Source organism: Camelus bactrianus, chromosome 14 (assembly GCF_048773025.1).
Source record: "Camelus bactrianus isolate YW-2024 breed Bactrian camel chromosome 14, ASM4877302v1, whole genome shotgun sequence".
NCBI classification, from domain to species: domain Eukaryota; kingdom Metazoa; phylum Chordata; class Mammalia; order Artiodactyla; family Camelidae; genus Camelus; species Camelus bactrianus.
The window spans coordinates 1,049,573-1,063,831 of record NC_133552.1 but is presented as its reverse complement, the minus strand read 5'-3'; the positions used below and the strand labels follow the sequence as shown (position 1 = coordinate 1,063,831).

Here is a 14,259-nt window from a genome sequence, read left to right as displayed (position 1 = left end):
GAAGAGCCAGCGTGGATTCCTCACGTCTCGGCGGGAATGGAGCAGCCTTTGGGTGCTGTGGGTGGAGGAGCAGCCCTCTCTGGCCCCAGACTGCCTTGTCTGTATCGTGTTTAAACGTTGATAAGCTTAAAAACACAATGACGAAAACGTAGTCACTGGTTTCAGATAAGGAGCTTAAGGACAAGTTGTGCTCAGAAGCTCAAGAGTCAGTGTGGGTGTGTGGATCTGAGTGTGCACTTTTAATTTACTACATGTACAACCTAGAATAGAATAGAGTATCTTTTGAAGAAATTCGTGTTGTAGCTCAGGGATTGACGCGTCCCTTGAGGGCTCCGCGGGCCGTGGGCTGTGAGGCCGCCCTGCCCTGCAGCACGGAAGCCGTGACAGTGCAACTCATTATGGTCCTCAAAACAGGAATTTTGTGTCATTTTCTCATGTCTTGAAACGTTGCTATTCTTTGGTCTTCTTTTCTCCAACCACATAAAAAGGTAAAACCAGTCTTACCTCCTAGGCCACGTAAAAGCAGGACAGGTCTGGACCGTGGGCTGTGGTTTGCTGACCCCTGTTGTAAACCCAAGAGGGAAACATATTTTCAGCATGTCAGTAGATCAGTTAACTTGGTAACTTACAGAAAAGGTTTTAATATTTTATATTTCTTAGAACCTTAAGTCCGAGGATTAATGGACTCAGTCAGTGAATCACGGGTTTATGAGGGTCTGTTCACTGTGTCCCAGCTTTGTACCAGGGACTCTGGAGAAACGTTCTGACTTCAGGTAATTGCTGAGTGGTTTGCTGGGTCAGAGTGAATGTAACCTGAAACAAATAGGGAATAAATGTTTAAATTGTGTGACAGTCGGAAAGTAGAGATTTGTGTAGGAAGAGAAGGGCCGGAGAAGTCTAATGCTTGTGGAACGTAGAAAGTGGCCACAGTGGATGTGGCGGGTTAGGGCAAGTAATTACCTGCAATTTCTTTGCTGTACTTAGTTTTCTTGGCTGTTTTAATTATGCAAACCTGAGAATATTTAATAACACTGTAAAGTTAGGCAGCAGCATTTGGTGGGATTTCCTTCATCAGAACTCTGGATGCTAGATGTTTCACATCAGTATTGCATCATTGAAATGAATTCTAGATGAAGTTTAAGGTGGAGTTAAGTATAATTTTGAAAAATTAAGTAATTTAAGCATTTATTAATAGTGATGGAGGATAAAATGAGATTCAGACATGTTGCTGGCGTGTCCGAGTTCTGAAGGACGGGGTTGGTGTGTGGCTTGAGTGAACGAGGGAGTACCTAGGAAGGGAGGGGTACTGGTGTTCTGAGTGTGTGTTTACTTGCACGAAGCCACGTCCCTGTGCTCTTGCCTGAACTCTGCTAACTTTAGTGAGAAGCTGCCGCGAGGCATAGTTGGCGTGATACAGATGACTGTCGGCGCTGCCGTTTTTAGAAGAAGCAGTGTGTCTGGCTGGCTGGCATCTGTTTCTCTCTTTGTCTTGACATGCTGGACACAGTTCAGTTTTCCAAAATGTAGGTAGCCCTCAGCCACAAATTAATGGGTGTGTTGAAAATCATGGCCTAGAACGTAAAGTGGACACAGGGACAGTCTTAAAATGTAGTTTAATTCAGGAGTTAGTTTTCTAGAAATAACTAGCTACAGTGAGTTTTTCTCTCACCTCACGTGCATGACGGACACGTGACCCTCACAAAGGAGAGTTTGTTTTTACGGATTAGCGATTCTTTCCGACAGGTACACCGCAAGGTCAGAGAAGACTCGGACATGGCCCAGGACTCGCTGCAGTGCCTCGCGCAGCTGGCCTCGCTGCACGGCCCCGTCTTCCCCGACGAGGGGGCCCAGGTGGACTACCTGGCACACTTCATCGAGGGCTTGCTGAGCACGGTCAACGGGTAGGCGGGCCTCCCCCTCCGGCCGAGGCGGGGCTTGCGGGTTTCTCCACGCTTAGCGGTGGAGGAGACGGGGAACTAGGGACCCCCTTCTGCACTCCGAGTGGGGTTACATGTGTCATTTGGAGTCAGTCCACGGGGACTTGCCTGTAAGAATGAGCAGGTGACGGAGTCTGCCCGTTTGGAGACGAGTCACTTCGGCTGCGCGTAGTGTGACTTGTGGCTTGGCTTGCAGGATCGAGATAGAGGACTCTGAGGCCGTGGGCGTCTCCAGCATCATCAGCAACCTGATAACCGTGTTCCCCCGGAGCGCCCTGACCGCCATCCCCACGGAGCTCTTCTCCTCCTTCGTGAACTGCCTCACGCACCTCACGTGCTCTTTCGGGCGGAGCGCCGCGCTGGAGGAGGTGGTGAGTGGCTGTTCTGAACCCCCTCGTGTGGTCCCGCAAGGAGATGGCCGTGCCTTTGGAAGGCTTCTCACGACAAGCAATGCCTTTGAAGGAACGCGTTTTTGTTTGCATGTGCAAACTGGCGGTCTGTGCTTGGAAACATGACTTTTTAAAAATTTGTGGATTAAAATCACTTTAGTAGGTTAAGTTATATTGGTCTCAAGATTTTAGGTTGAATAATTTAGTATTTGTAGGAAATGGAGTGAATTGTTTATATTAAAAACGATGTTGAAAGCCCATTTTAACAATAAACACTGTAAGTTCATAGGGTGCTGTTAAGTTTATTGTATGATTGTGATTATATATACTTTAAATTTTTTTTTTTTTACAATTTCAAAACTTTAGACTTACTGGAAATTATGTAAATACGATTTGTTTTTGATTAGACTGTGCTCTTTTTTTTTTTTTTTTTGGTGCCATGGTTTAATAGTGTGTGTTGGCAAATTTTAATTTACAGTAAAATTAAGACCAATCACAGTACTAAAGGTAATTTTTGGTACAGATTTTTAGATGCATATCTTCCAAATTTTATATTTAATTTAGAAAACATGTACTAAATTCCTTGACGACACTGCTGTGAGTTACTGTGAGTTACTCAATAATTGTGGGAAATAGTGGATTTCTTTCCTACAAAGTAGTTACCATATTGTTGGAACTAATTTTTCTTTTTGTGAAGTGAGGATCCTTTTGAGAGATTGTAGGGGTGAAAAGTGTCTGTAGACCCGTGATGGGACTTGGGTCGAAGTCTAACTGGGCTGTGTCGCTGGGGGTCTGGCACGGGTGGGAGTGTTTGTGTCTGTTCAGAGGTGTCTGGGGACGAAGAACTTGGGAAGTACTGTGTTAAGTCGTGGCCTTTCGTGTTTTGATGAGGGAGTGAACCAGGTCAGGAAGGTATTTATGTGTCAGGAAAGAGTCGGTCTTGAAGGAATGGAAGTTTAAAGGCCTCGTGTGTGAGATTTGAATATCTAGGGGAGAAGAATTACGTTCTCAGCATGGAAATGCAGGGAAAATTTAAGTATTTAAGTTTTACTTAGACCCGTTTCAAACTGTCACAAAACCTGAGTCGCTTGGATTTCGTGGCCCATGTTCCCCCTCGTCTTCTCTTCTGAACCCGGCAGATTAAACTGCACGTTGAGTGCGTCCTGAGAGACGCAGCCGCCTTTTCGTTTCTGTTTGTGGGTTAAGAATGCTTCTCACCATTGTATAGAGGAATTGCTGGAAGATACGTAACGTTCTTGGTTTGCAAAACTGAAGTTTAGAATCTGTTTGTTTTGCCCAGAAGACTAACAACTTGGAAGACAGTCTTCCTGCCGAGGTTTGACGTGGGCATGCTGGCGGGGAGAAGGCCTCGCTCTTCAGGGGAGCAGGCGAGCCTCGTGCCGCCTCCCAGGAAGGCGTTCTCCTTGCGGGTTCCTGATGGGCTTCGTCTAGGAAAGTGTTACTTCGTTTCATTTCTTTCAGTTAATTGTTTTTAAATTGGTCTGTTTATGGATTTAAAAGAAGTTTTAGAAACAATTGGTTACCCGTTGAAAGGGGTAAAAAGAGGCAGAAGATTGTCCGATGCGTGTTGTGACCCACAGCAGCCAGACTGGCAAGGGTTGGTGAGGTTGGGAGCTGGGGGTCTGCGCGGTGAGATTCGAGAAGACTGAACGCGCCCTGATGTCATCTTAGACACGTGGCATGGTCGTTCTGTGCTGTGTGCACCAGGGGCGGGGGCCTAGGGAGGTGCCCGGAGCAGCGGGGTGCCCGGGTTGGCAGATCCAGCCTGGCTGGAGCAGGGCTCCTCGGACGCAGGCCTGGGCACCCCGTGCACAGTACGGAGTTGTTGACCTGAGATGGAAAATATGTAGAGTAACAAACTGCTCTGGGGAGTCAGCGTGGTGCAGAAGGACCAGAACGCTGGGGGCGGATGGCACGCTGGTGAGTCAGAAGTGACCCTGAGCCGCAGGGCCCTGGGCAAGTTGCTTAACCTCTGTGAGCTGTTCGCTGGCTGGTGCAGTTAGGAGACTGGCTGCTTCTGGTGACCGTGGGCGGGTCGATGGCATGAAGGAGCCAGTACGGCACACAGGCACGTGTGGAGTGATGCAGACAGAAGCAGCCTTCGTACTGGCCTTACTGACAGCCCACTGTGTGTGCTGCTCACCAAGGCAGACCTGCCTTGAGTTTGTTGTTTTATGCAAGTCAATAATTTTAATACTAGATTTTCAAAAATAACTTTAATCTTGTGAAATGTGTTGTTTTCATTTAGTATTGAAGGAGCTTCTTTTCCCAATAGGAAATAGATTCAGCACATACACACACTTTTGTTTTGTTGTGATAATACTTTTTCAGAGCTATATTTATTTAGGAATACATGCAGATTGTCTCTTTTTTAGAAACTCGTGATCTTCGGTGGTCTGATAGTAATCATGTTGCTCTAGCAAGAAAAAAAGAGCATTTTCAAGGGAAGAAAAAGTCTTGGTACTAACGCGTGTTCATGCAGTACGTCCTTGTTGGATGGCTTCAGCGCGCACGTGTGTGCGAGGTTATTTATGACCACCCTCATCTTGCCGCGAATGGAAAGTCTGTGCTCAAAGGAGCTATTCCAGTCTTCAGCCACTTTATTCTGTTGGTTGTTAAAATTTCTTGGTGTTAACTTCCTGAGGATTCCTGAAGCCAAAAATTTTTTCTTTGCACCCAAGTTACTGTCTGTCGTATACTGAAGAGGTGAGAATGATTGTAAGGTGAAACTATTGCCTTAGAAATTAAAATACTAAGAAAATAATTGTTCATATTATGATGTCCACTATTTTATAAAATGTTTATAATACTGCACATACTGATAGTGTATGCATTTACACTGAGTCAGTGAAATTTAAAGAGAATGTGACCTGGGCTTTCTACCCGAGTTTGTTTTGTGGTCCCTTTTGTCAGTAGAAAAATTTTAAGTTCAGCCCCAGGAGGCTCAGCAGATGAATGACCCATGCGTGTTGTTGAGCAGAGCAGCCCTTGTGGGCCCTCAGTGGTGAAGGGAATGGGGCTGTGGGTTGGGTGTAAGTGAGGTGACAGTAAATTAACTTTATAAAGGAAGAGTTTTACATTTAATTTTGGTATATTCGTACCCTAATCTCAAGACCAACAGGATAAGGTAGTAAAGAAGAAGAATCTTGATGCAGTTATTAAGTTCATTATAGAATATAATGCAGTAAAATAATTTTGCAGTTCCTTGGGTGAATGAGGACGTTTAAAGTTCAGCATTCTTCGCTCAAAATCTAGTTTCTCTAGCTCGACGGATAATTACTTTGTAGAGAGGAGATGTGGTGAAATGGAATACATTGAAGCCAAGTTACAAATTGAGAAGTGGGTCGCAGAAATTTGGAGGTAGTTCAGTGATGAGAGGAAATAACTTACTTTTTGGAATAGTGATGTTGGTGCCACACAGATGTGTGGTCGGCCTTGCACCTTAGCTCAGAGAGGATGGGATGGTTTGAGAAACCGTGCAGCTTCCCTACCCGGCGGTCTGACAGCCGGGAAGGGGTACATTGGTGATGCTGTCAGGGCAGGAAGCCGTCCAGCGCGTCACGTGCATTCACTTCCTCTGCTTGAAAGGTCAGAGAAAAGAATTCACTGCGATGCTTTCCTGTTTAAAGTATACGTCTCTTTCTTACTAACAGTGGCTTCAGCTCCATTTAGGGTAGTTGGAAGAAAATTGGTTACTGTTACAGCTTAAATATAGATTCTTACTAAAAGAAGTCCTTAGTAAACAATTTCCGTGTTTTATTTAATTCTGGTTGATGGCAATTCTGCTGTGCACCGTTCCTGACTGGCGTATGAGTCAGCTCTGATTTTTCAGTCTGCTGCCATCCTAGTGTGGAGCCAGTTGCTCATGTTGCAGAATTCTTGCACTTGAGGTAGAGAGTAGTAGATTGAGAATAACGCTTGCTTCTTGTTACAACTGTTGTTCCGAATTGTACTCTTTGTGTTGCTTAACACTGGCATTAGAAACAAGCCAGATCTCACCGCCAGGGTTTCAGAAGGGAACAGTCCAGGGCAGTGGCGCTCCCACCTCAGGGGAGCCCAGCGGGCCCGGTGCCAGCCCGTTTGGGGCGCTGCTGGACTAGCTCGGTTCTGTCAGTATTCATCCCCACCTGTCCTGTGCCAGACACTGTGTTTAATGGGTGTACCTTCTTTAGCATTAAGCATTTGGGTATTCATGTATATTTCCAAAAAGAGGAAATTATGTTAATCTAGCAGTGTAATGTGCAAAAACTCTGAAAACTACACTCGGACTCTTGGTGTTTTTGAGGGGCCGACTTTTTAAGGTATCTGTCTGCTGGGCTTCTCTGACAGCCACAGGGCCTGTGCGCTAGCGCAGTTTCTCTGGGGGTTTCAGAAGCCGGGCGCTGGCAGCTGCACAGGGACTCTGGACTTAGGTTGGTTCTGTGCTGTAAGGACTGGCTGGAGAAAAATGACCAGAGAATGAATGAATTTCTTTTGCATTTGACGTTCAGAGACTTCTAAGTTCTTTTTTCAAATGGAGAGCTCACGATGTCCATCTGTGGCATTTCTGTGATTTTTCTCAGTATTGCCATTTTTGCCTTAAAAGACACCACCCTAGGAAAGGAGTCCGTGTGGCAGACGAATGACATTGTAAACTCACGGTTCTTCCAGGCTTCTCTCTTCCTCACTAATGCTTTATGCTGTACGGTACAGTGTGTTATTTGATCTGTCATTGGACTTGGGGGATCCGGCAGTGCCTGTAGATTTTGAGCTTATTGTGAAATAGTTTATTCATATAAAGTGAAAACTTTATATAAACATTGTCAAGAATAGTGAAGTGAACAATCCATCCAGATTAAGGAACAGTGTGTTGATAAAGCCGTTTTCCCTTTACGTGGAGTTTCCCCCGATCTGTTATTGCAAGCACGTTCTGTGTTGTAAGTTATTCCTGCCAAATGCTTTTTCATCATGTTTGCAAATGAAAGTGAGCCTGTGCCGCCAGGCCGGGTTCCTGGCGCTTCCCTGGGCACTGCAGCCTCCCACTGTTCAGCCTACTTTCATTCTGGCGGCCTTGTAAGAGGAGTCGGGGGCTCAGCTCAGTAGGATGCACAAAGGTAGACAAGGCTGTTCCACATGAGAGGTGGCTGCCCACATCCGTCTGACTGCATTTTTTATGTCTTTGAATTCTCATGCTTTTCTTAACTGACTCATGTAAATTATGTCTCCATATGAAGATAATCAGATTATCGAGTTTCATGGAGAAGACTGGGAGTTGTCATGTTGGTTATTCGCTGTTTGTAGTGAAAAAATCTATTGTAGTGGAATGGATTATACCAAATGTGAGAGTCACACCGTCCTGTCATAGTTAGGGTAGATCTGGAGCTGTTGGCACACAGCAACCAGACCCTGAACTAATCTAGCACGAGGTTTACCTTAACGTGCTTTTATAGTGTCTGACATCAGGGACACATGCCCTTTATTTTTTTAGAGTAGTTTTAGTTTCACAGCAAAATTGAGTGAAAATGCAGGGTTCCCATCCCCAACGCGCCCTACCCTGCCCCCGCTGGCCCCAAACACACACACACACAGCCTCCCCAGGGCCAGCAGCCTCACCAGAGGGCATGTTTGTTGCAGCGGATGGACGTATACTGGGTTTGGACAGATGTGTGACGGAGCTCACTCACCGTTACAGAGTCACGCGGAGCAGTTTCACTGCCCTGGCAACCACTGATCTTTCTATTGTCTCACTGGCCCTTTCCAGAGTGTCATGCTGTTGCAATCATACAGTAACGTTAGATTTTAATCTGAAATTCAGTGCAGTGTCAAAAGGGGAGCAGATTCACATCCCAGAAGTTTTCTTCCCAAAGCTTCATTTGGCAGCGTTTTTGCTGCTTTTGTGTATCCGTGGGGCTGCCAGACAGAAACGCAGGTTTTTCCGAGGCTGAAGAGCCACAGGCTCCCCCTCTGTACACCCCCAGGTTAGCTACAGGCGTTGGCAGTGAGTGCTGAGAGCGTGTTTTGATTCCCTCTCCACCCTCTGTTCCCAGATAGAGCAAAGTGGGGTCAAGTAGCCTCCTAAGCCCTGTGCCCCTTCCCAAGCGCTCCTGGCAGCCGGCCCACCGCCCCGGCGTGAGCACAGCCCTCGTCATCTGTGGGCACGTGCTCCCGCCTGGCTGCTGGGTGTTGTTGGAGCTGCGTGGAGCAGGGCCAAGGTATTAGGAAAAAGCACTCGAGATTAGACTGAAAGGTTTAGTTGCCAATTGTCATCAGCCAGACTTCTCACACTTTGCCTGGTGAGTTACTTGTGTTGGTTTCCAAGAGGAATGGAAGGCTCTGTAGAAGTTTTCAGTTCTTATTTTAAATCACCGCCCAGTGAACAGGGGCTCTGACAGCCTGCCTGTGATCTGTGTTTTGTCTGGTGTCCGAGCTTTGAGGAGGGTGTGGAAAAGGCTCTTCGCATAATAAAGGGCTCGAGGGGCTTTTCCATTTTCTTTGTACTCTTCCACGTGGGTGAATAAACTGTGGCAAGCGTGCGTCGTCTTATGCCCGTGCCAGAGGACAGCAGGGGCAGGTCTTGGGCAATGCCTGCTGCTTCCTCCTGAGACGCCTTCCGCTTAAGATATGTTACCAGTCTGTCTGTTTTGGCAAGATAAACTGCAAAGACTTAGCAAATGATGTCTGCAAAGCACTTGCTTTGTTAAGTGTATAAACCCGCCGCAGATGTTTCTCTGGGAGGAAACTGTCTTATTCATCTCCGAGTGCAGGACTTAGCTCTTGGTGTGAGTAAATTTCTGCTGCAGGAGTATGCCAGCTTCTCCTCCTGCTGCTGGTAGCACACTGAGCACTTCTTAGGCCATTTTATGTCCCTTCTTCAGTTCTCAAAACCACCACCCATGACTTTCTATATCATATTTGATACCGACAAAAAGAAGAACACGGACGTGGCTCTAAAACACACCAAGGTGACAGCGGGCACGCCCACGGCACAGCTCGGGAATGCCCCTTGTGCCAAGGCCGGTGACTAGCAGGCCCCGCCTCCAGCTGTCCCTGCTCCAGCCTGCAGGAGCAGTGGCCACTGCTGTGAACTTCCTCACTCCCCTGCCTTAAATCATTTCATCGCTCATCTGCATAAGCTGTGTCACTGTGTGACTATCTTACCACACTTTGTTTTTCCATTCTGCTCTAAAGGAACTTCTGAGCTTCCCTTTTCTGCCACTACAGTGTGACATTAAGCATTCTTTTACCTGTTTCCTAGCACGCGTTTGTGAAAGTTTTCCTGAGGTCTAAATCTCAGAATAGAATTTTCGGATCGGGCGGTGTGAATGTTCAGCTTTAAAGCAGTTTCACATCGCTGACGCGTGTGACTGGGCAGGTGACATGCTCACCAGCGGTGCGTGCGTTCCCGTCCGCCCGCTTCTGCAGCAGCAGTTTCCACAGCTGTGAAGTACGGTCTTGACCTACTTCCCCAGGTACTGGTAACGTTGAGCATATTTCGTGATGTAAATACGTAATTCCCGGGATGGTTCTTACAGCATGCGTGTTTGGTCACACGTGCCACCTGCTGTCCTGTCTCTGTAGATTCTGTACACCGATTTTTTTGTTGGTTTATTTGTGTTGCAGATCTTTTCTAGTTTTGCCGCCCCTTTTCACTTTATGGAGCCTTCTTTTCTTTTGAATTTGGAGTAATTTTAGATTTACAGAAAAGTTGCAAGGACAGTACAGAGTTCCCATGTACCTTTTACCTTGTGCAGCCGTGGTACGTTTGTTGAAACTAAGAGATTATTATTAACTAAACTGTCGGGTTTGTTTGGATTTAACCTTTTCCCACCAGTATCCTTTTCTGTTCCAGAACCTAATAGTCATGGCTGCCGTGTTGCATTTAGACTTGATGGTGTCTTTTCATGAACAAACATGTTCTTCATCTTAGTGTAGTTGAACTTACTGTCATTTCTTTATAATCTGCTTTATTTGTTCCCTGTTTCAGACACCTGCCCTTCCTGTTTTCTTCTAAATGCTTTGAAAGTTTGCCTCTCATGACTTGACCATCTTAGAATTTAATTTTGAATATGATATCAAGTAGGGATTCCATTTCATTTTTCCCATATGGGTAACAGATTTTTCCAGCAGCATACATACATGCATTCATCATTCATTCATTTATATTTGTATTTCCCTTCCTCCTCCCAACCCCAGTTTTATTGAGAAATAATTCACATACATCACCATGTTAAGTTTAAGGTGTACAGCATAGTTTTGATTTACATATATATACATATATATATAATATAGTTTTATTTACTTATATTGTGAAATGATTAGCACCAGAGGCTTAGTTAACACCCATCATCTCATTTAGATACAGTAAAAAGAAAAGAAAAACCTCCTCCTTGTGGTGAGAACCGTTAGGATCTACTTCCTGCACAACTTCCCCGAGCACCGGGCAGCAGAGCAAGCGAAGGTCGCTATGCTGTACGTGGCCTCCCAGGACTGACTTATCGTGCAGCTGGAAGTCTGTATCTTTTGACTACCTTCCTCCAACGTCTCCTCCCCCTGCCCCCTCACCTCTGGTAACCGCAAATCTGATCTCTTAAGATTCCACATATGAGTGAGATCATACAGTATTTGTCTCTCTCTGTGAAACAGAGTGAATTTGACCGTTTCACTTTGCATGATGCCCTCAGGGTCCATGCATATGGTCACAAATGGTAGGACTGGATTTCCTCCTTTTTTAATGGCTGAACAACAGTCTGTTCTGTGTATGCCATAATTTCTTCATTCATTTGTCCATCAGTAGACACCTGAGTGGCTTCCGTGTCTTGGCTGTTGTAAATAGTGCTGCTCTGAACGGGGAGGCGCAGGGGTCTTTTCCAGTTGGTGTTTCCCGTTGGCTGATTCCCAGAAGTGGAATTGCTAGATCATGTGGCAGTTCTGTTTTTAATTTGGGGGGAACCTCCCTGCTGTTTTCCATAGTGGCTGCAGCAATTTCAATCCCACCAGCAATGCACAAGTGTTCCCTTTCTCCACGTTTTCACCAACACTCCTTATCTTTTGTCTTTTTGATGGTGGCTGTTTTAACAAGTATGATGTGATGTCTTAAATGTGGTTTTGATTTGTCTTTTCCCGATGGTTAGTGGTATTAAGCATCTTTTCATGTACCTGTTGGCCATTTGTGTATCTTTTTTGGAAAAATGTCTGCTTTGGGGCTCTGTCCATGTTTTAATCAGATTTTTTGCTGTTGAGTTGCAAGAGTTTTCTTATATATTTTAGATATATAAGAGCAGATGTTCTATTCAATATAGTATTGGAAGTCCTAGCCATAGCAGTTAGACAAGAAAAAGAAATAAAAGGGATCCAGATTGGAAGAGGTAAAATTTTCACTATATGCAGATGACATGATACTATATATAGGAAACCCTAAAGGCTCCACTACTACCAGAGCTGATAAAAGAATTCAGCAAGGCAGCAGGATACAAGATTAACATACAGAAATTAGTTGCATTTCTTTACACTAACAGTGAAATATCAGAAAAGGAAAGTAAAGAAACAATCCCTTTTTAAATTGCGTCCAAAAAAAAAAAAATACTTAGGAATAAATCTGACCAAGGGAGTTGAAAAACTTATGCATGGAGAACTAAGGAAGTTAAAAATGACTTAAAGAAGTGGAAAGATATCCCATCTTCTTGTATTGGAAGAATTAATATTGTTAAAATGGCTCTACTGCCCAAAGCAATCTACAGATTTAATGTGATCCCTATCAAATGACTCAGGACATTTTTCTCAGAACTGGAACAATTAATCCTGAATTTTATATGGAATCACAGAAGACCCAGAATTGCTAAAGCAATGCTGAAGAAAAAGAATGAAGCTGGAGGAATAACCCTCCCAGACTTCAGGCAATACTACAGAGCTACGGTAATCAAAACAGCATGGTATTGGTAGAAAAACAGACATATGGATCGGTGAAAAAGAAAAGAGAGCCCAGAAATAAACCCACAAACTTTTGGTCAATTCATCTTTGACAAAGCAGGCAAGAACATACAATGTAGTAAAGACAGTCTCTTCAGCAAATGGTGTTGGGAAAACTGAACAGAAGCATGTAAATCAATGAAGTTAGAATTCTCCCTCACACCATACACAGAAATAAACTTAAAATGGCGTAAAGACTGTTTTTAAACATAAGACAAGACGCTATGAACCTCTTAGAAGAAAACGTAGACAGAACATTCTCTGACATAAATCTTAGCAGTGTTCTCCTAGGGAAGTCTACCCAGGCAATAGAAATAAAAGTAAAAATAAACAAATGGGACCTAATGAAACTTATAAGCTTATCCACAGCAAAGGAAATCATAAGCAAAACAAAATAACAACCTACAGAATGGGAGAAAATATTTGCAAAAGATGAGACTGACAAGGGCTTAATTTCCAGAATATATAAGCAGCTCATACAACTTAATAACAAAAAAAAAAACCCAGTCCAAAAATGGGCAGAAGACCTAAACAAGGAATTCTCCAATGAAGACATACAAATGGCCAATAGACACATGAAAAAAAGCTCAATATTGCTAATTATCAGAGAAATGCAAATCAAAGCTACAGTGAGGTATCACCTCACACCAATCAGAATGGCCATCATTCAAAAGTCCACAAATGATAAATGCTAGAGAGGGTGTGGATAAAAGGGAACCCTCCTACACTGTTGATGGGAATATAGTTTGGTGCAGTCATTATGGAAAACAGTTGGAGATTCCTCACAAAAGTAATAGACTTACCTTATGATCCAACAATCCCACTCCTGGGCATATATCTGGAGGGAACTCTAATTCAAAAGACACCTGCACCCCCAGTGTTCACAGCAGCACTATTTACAACAGCCAAGACATGGAAACAACCTAAATGTCCATCAACAGATGACTGGATAAAGAAAATATGGTATATTTATACAATGGAATACTACTCAGCCATAAAAAAGAACGAAATGGTGCCATTTGCAGCTAAACGGATGGACCTAGAGATCATCGTTCTAAGCGAAGCAAGCCAGAAAGAGAAAGAAAAATACCATATGATATCACTTATATGTGGAATCTAAAAAAAAAAAAAAAAGACAGATGAACTTATTTACAAAACAGAAAAAGACTCACGGACAGAAAACAAAGTTATGGTTACTGGGGGTTTGAGGGTGGGAAAGGATAAATTGGGAGTTTGAGATTTGCAGATGTTAACTACTGTGTATAAAATAGACAAAAAACAAGTTTCTTCTGTAGAGCACGGGGGATTATATTCAATATCTTGTAGTAACCTATAATGAAAAAGAATATGAAAAAACATACGTGTGTACATGAATGACTGAAACATGATGCTGTGCACCAGAAATTGATACAGCATTGTAAACTGACTATACATCAATAAAATATATATATTTTAAAAAACTTGCAAAAGACAATCAGAATTAAATAAGAGTAGAAAGGCCAGAGAAGAAGAGCAGGCTGTACTGATCTGCATAGACAGGTTCGGGTTTTTAGACTTGAGTTGGAAGATCTTGTCGGGACGGAGACACAACACTCCCTAAGAGAGTCTCATGCAGAAAGAGGAGACACCCCTGCTCCCCAGAGTTTTTTCTAATATTAAGTAAAAATAAAAATAGAAGAAAAATCTCTTGGAAAAGTTCACATAGTGAATGATATGGAATCCTCAATCTCCTGACAACAGATGATGCTTGAACAGATTTTTCTTGGCTATTTCTGTACCACCAGGGTCTAGTTTTTGAGGTTCTTTTTTGAACAGTTGTAACTGTCTTAAACATCAAGTTTTTATAACTTTTATTCTTTCTTAAAGACCTTACAACTAAAAGAACATTTATTATCTTGTAATTACCTTAGAATATGTCTAAAAGACATGAAGTTTTAGTGATGTGACGTCTCCTATATTTTAAACAT

At 43.7% G+C, this 14,259-nt stretch overlaps 1 protein-coding gene across 5 annotated transcripts in view; it reads left to right on the top strand.

Annotated features, from left to right (window-relative positions):
* Window positions 1–14,259, top strand: part of XPO4 (exportin 4) — a 102,773-nt gene that overhangs the window by 61,641 nt on the left and 26,873 nt on the right. For all 5 annotated transcript variants that reach the window (XM_074377881.1, XM_074377879.1, XM_074377880.1 and 2 more), the window contains 2 exons: window positions 1,744–1,901; window positions 2,134–2,308. In XM_074377881.1, coding sequence (XP_074233982.1) covers window positions 1,744–1,901; window positions 2,134–2,308 — 333 coding nt within the window. The remainder of the gene's footprint in view (window positions 1–1,743; window positions 1,902–2,133; window positions 2,309–14,259) is intronic.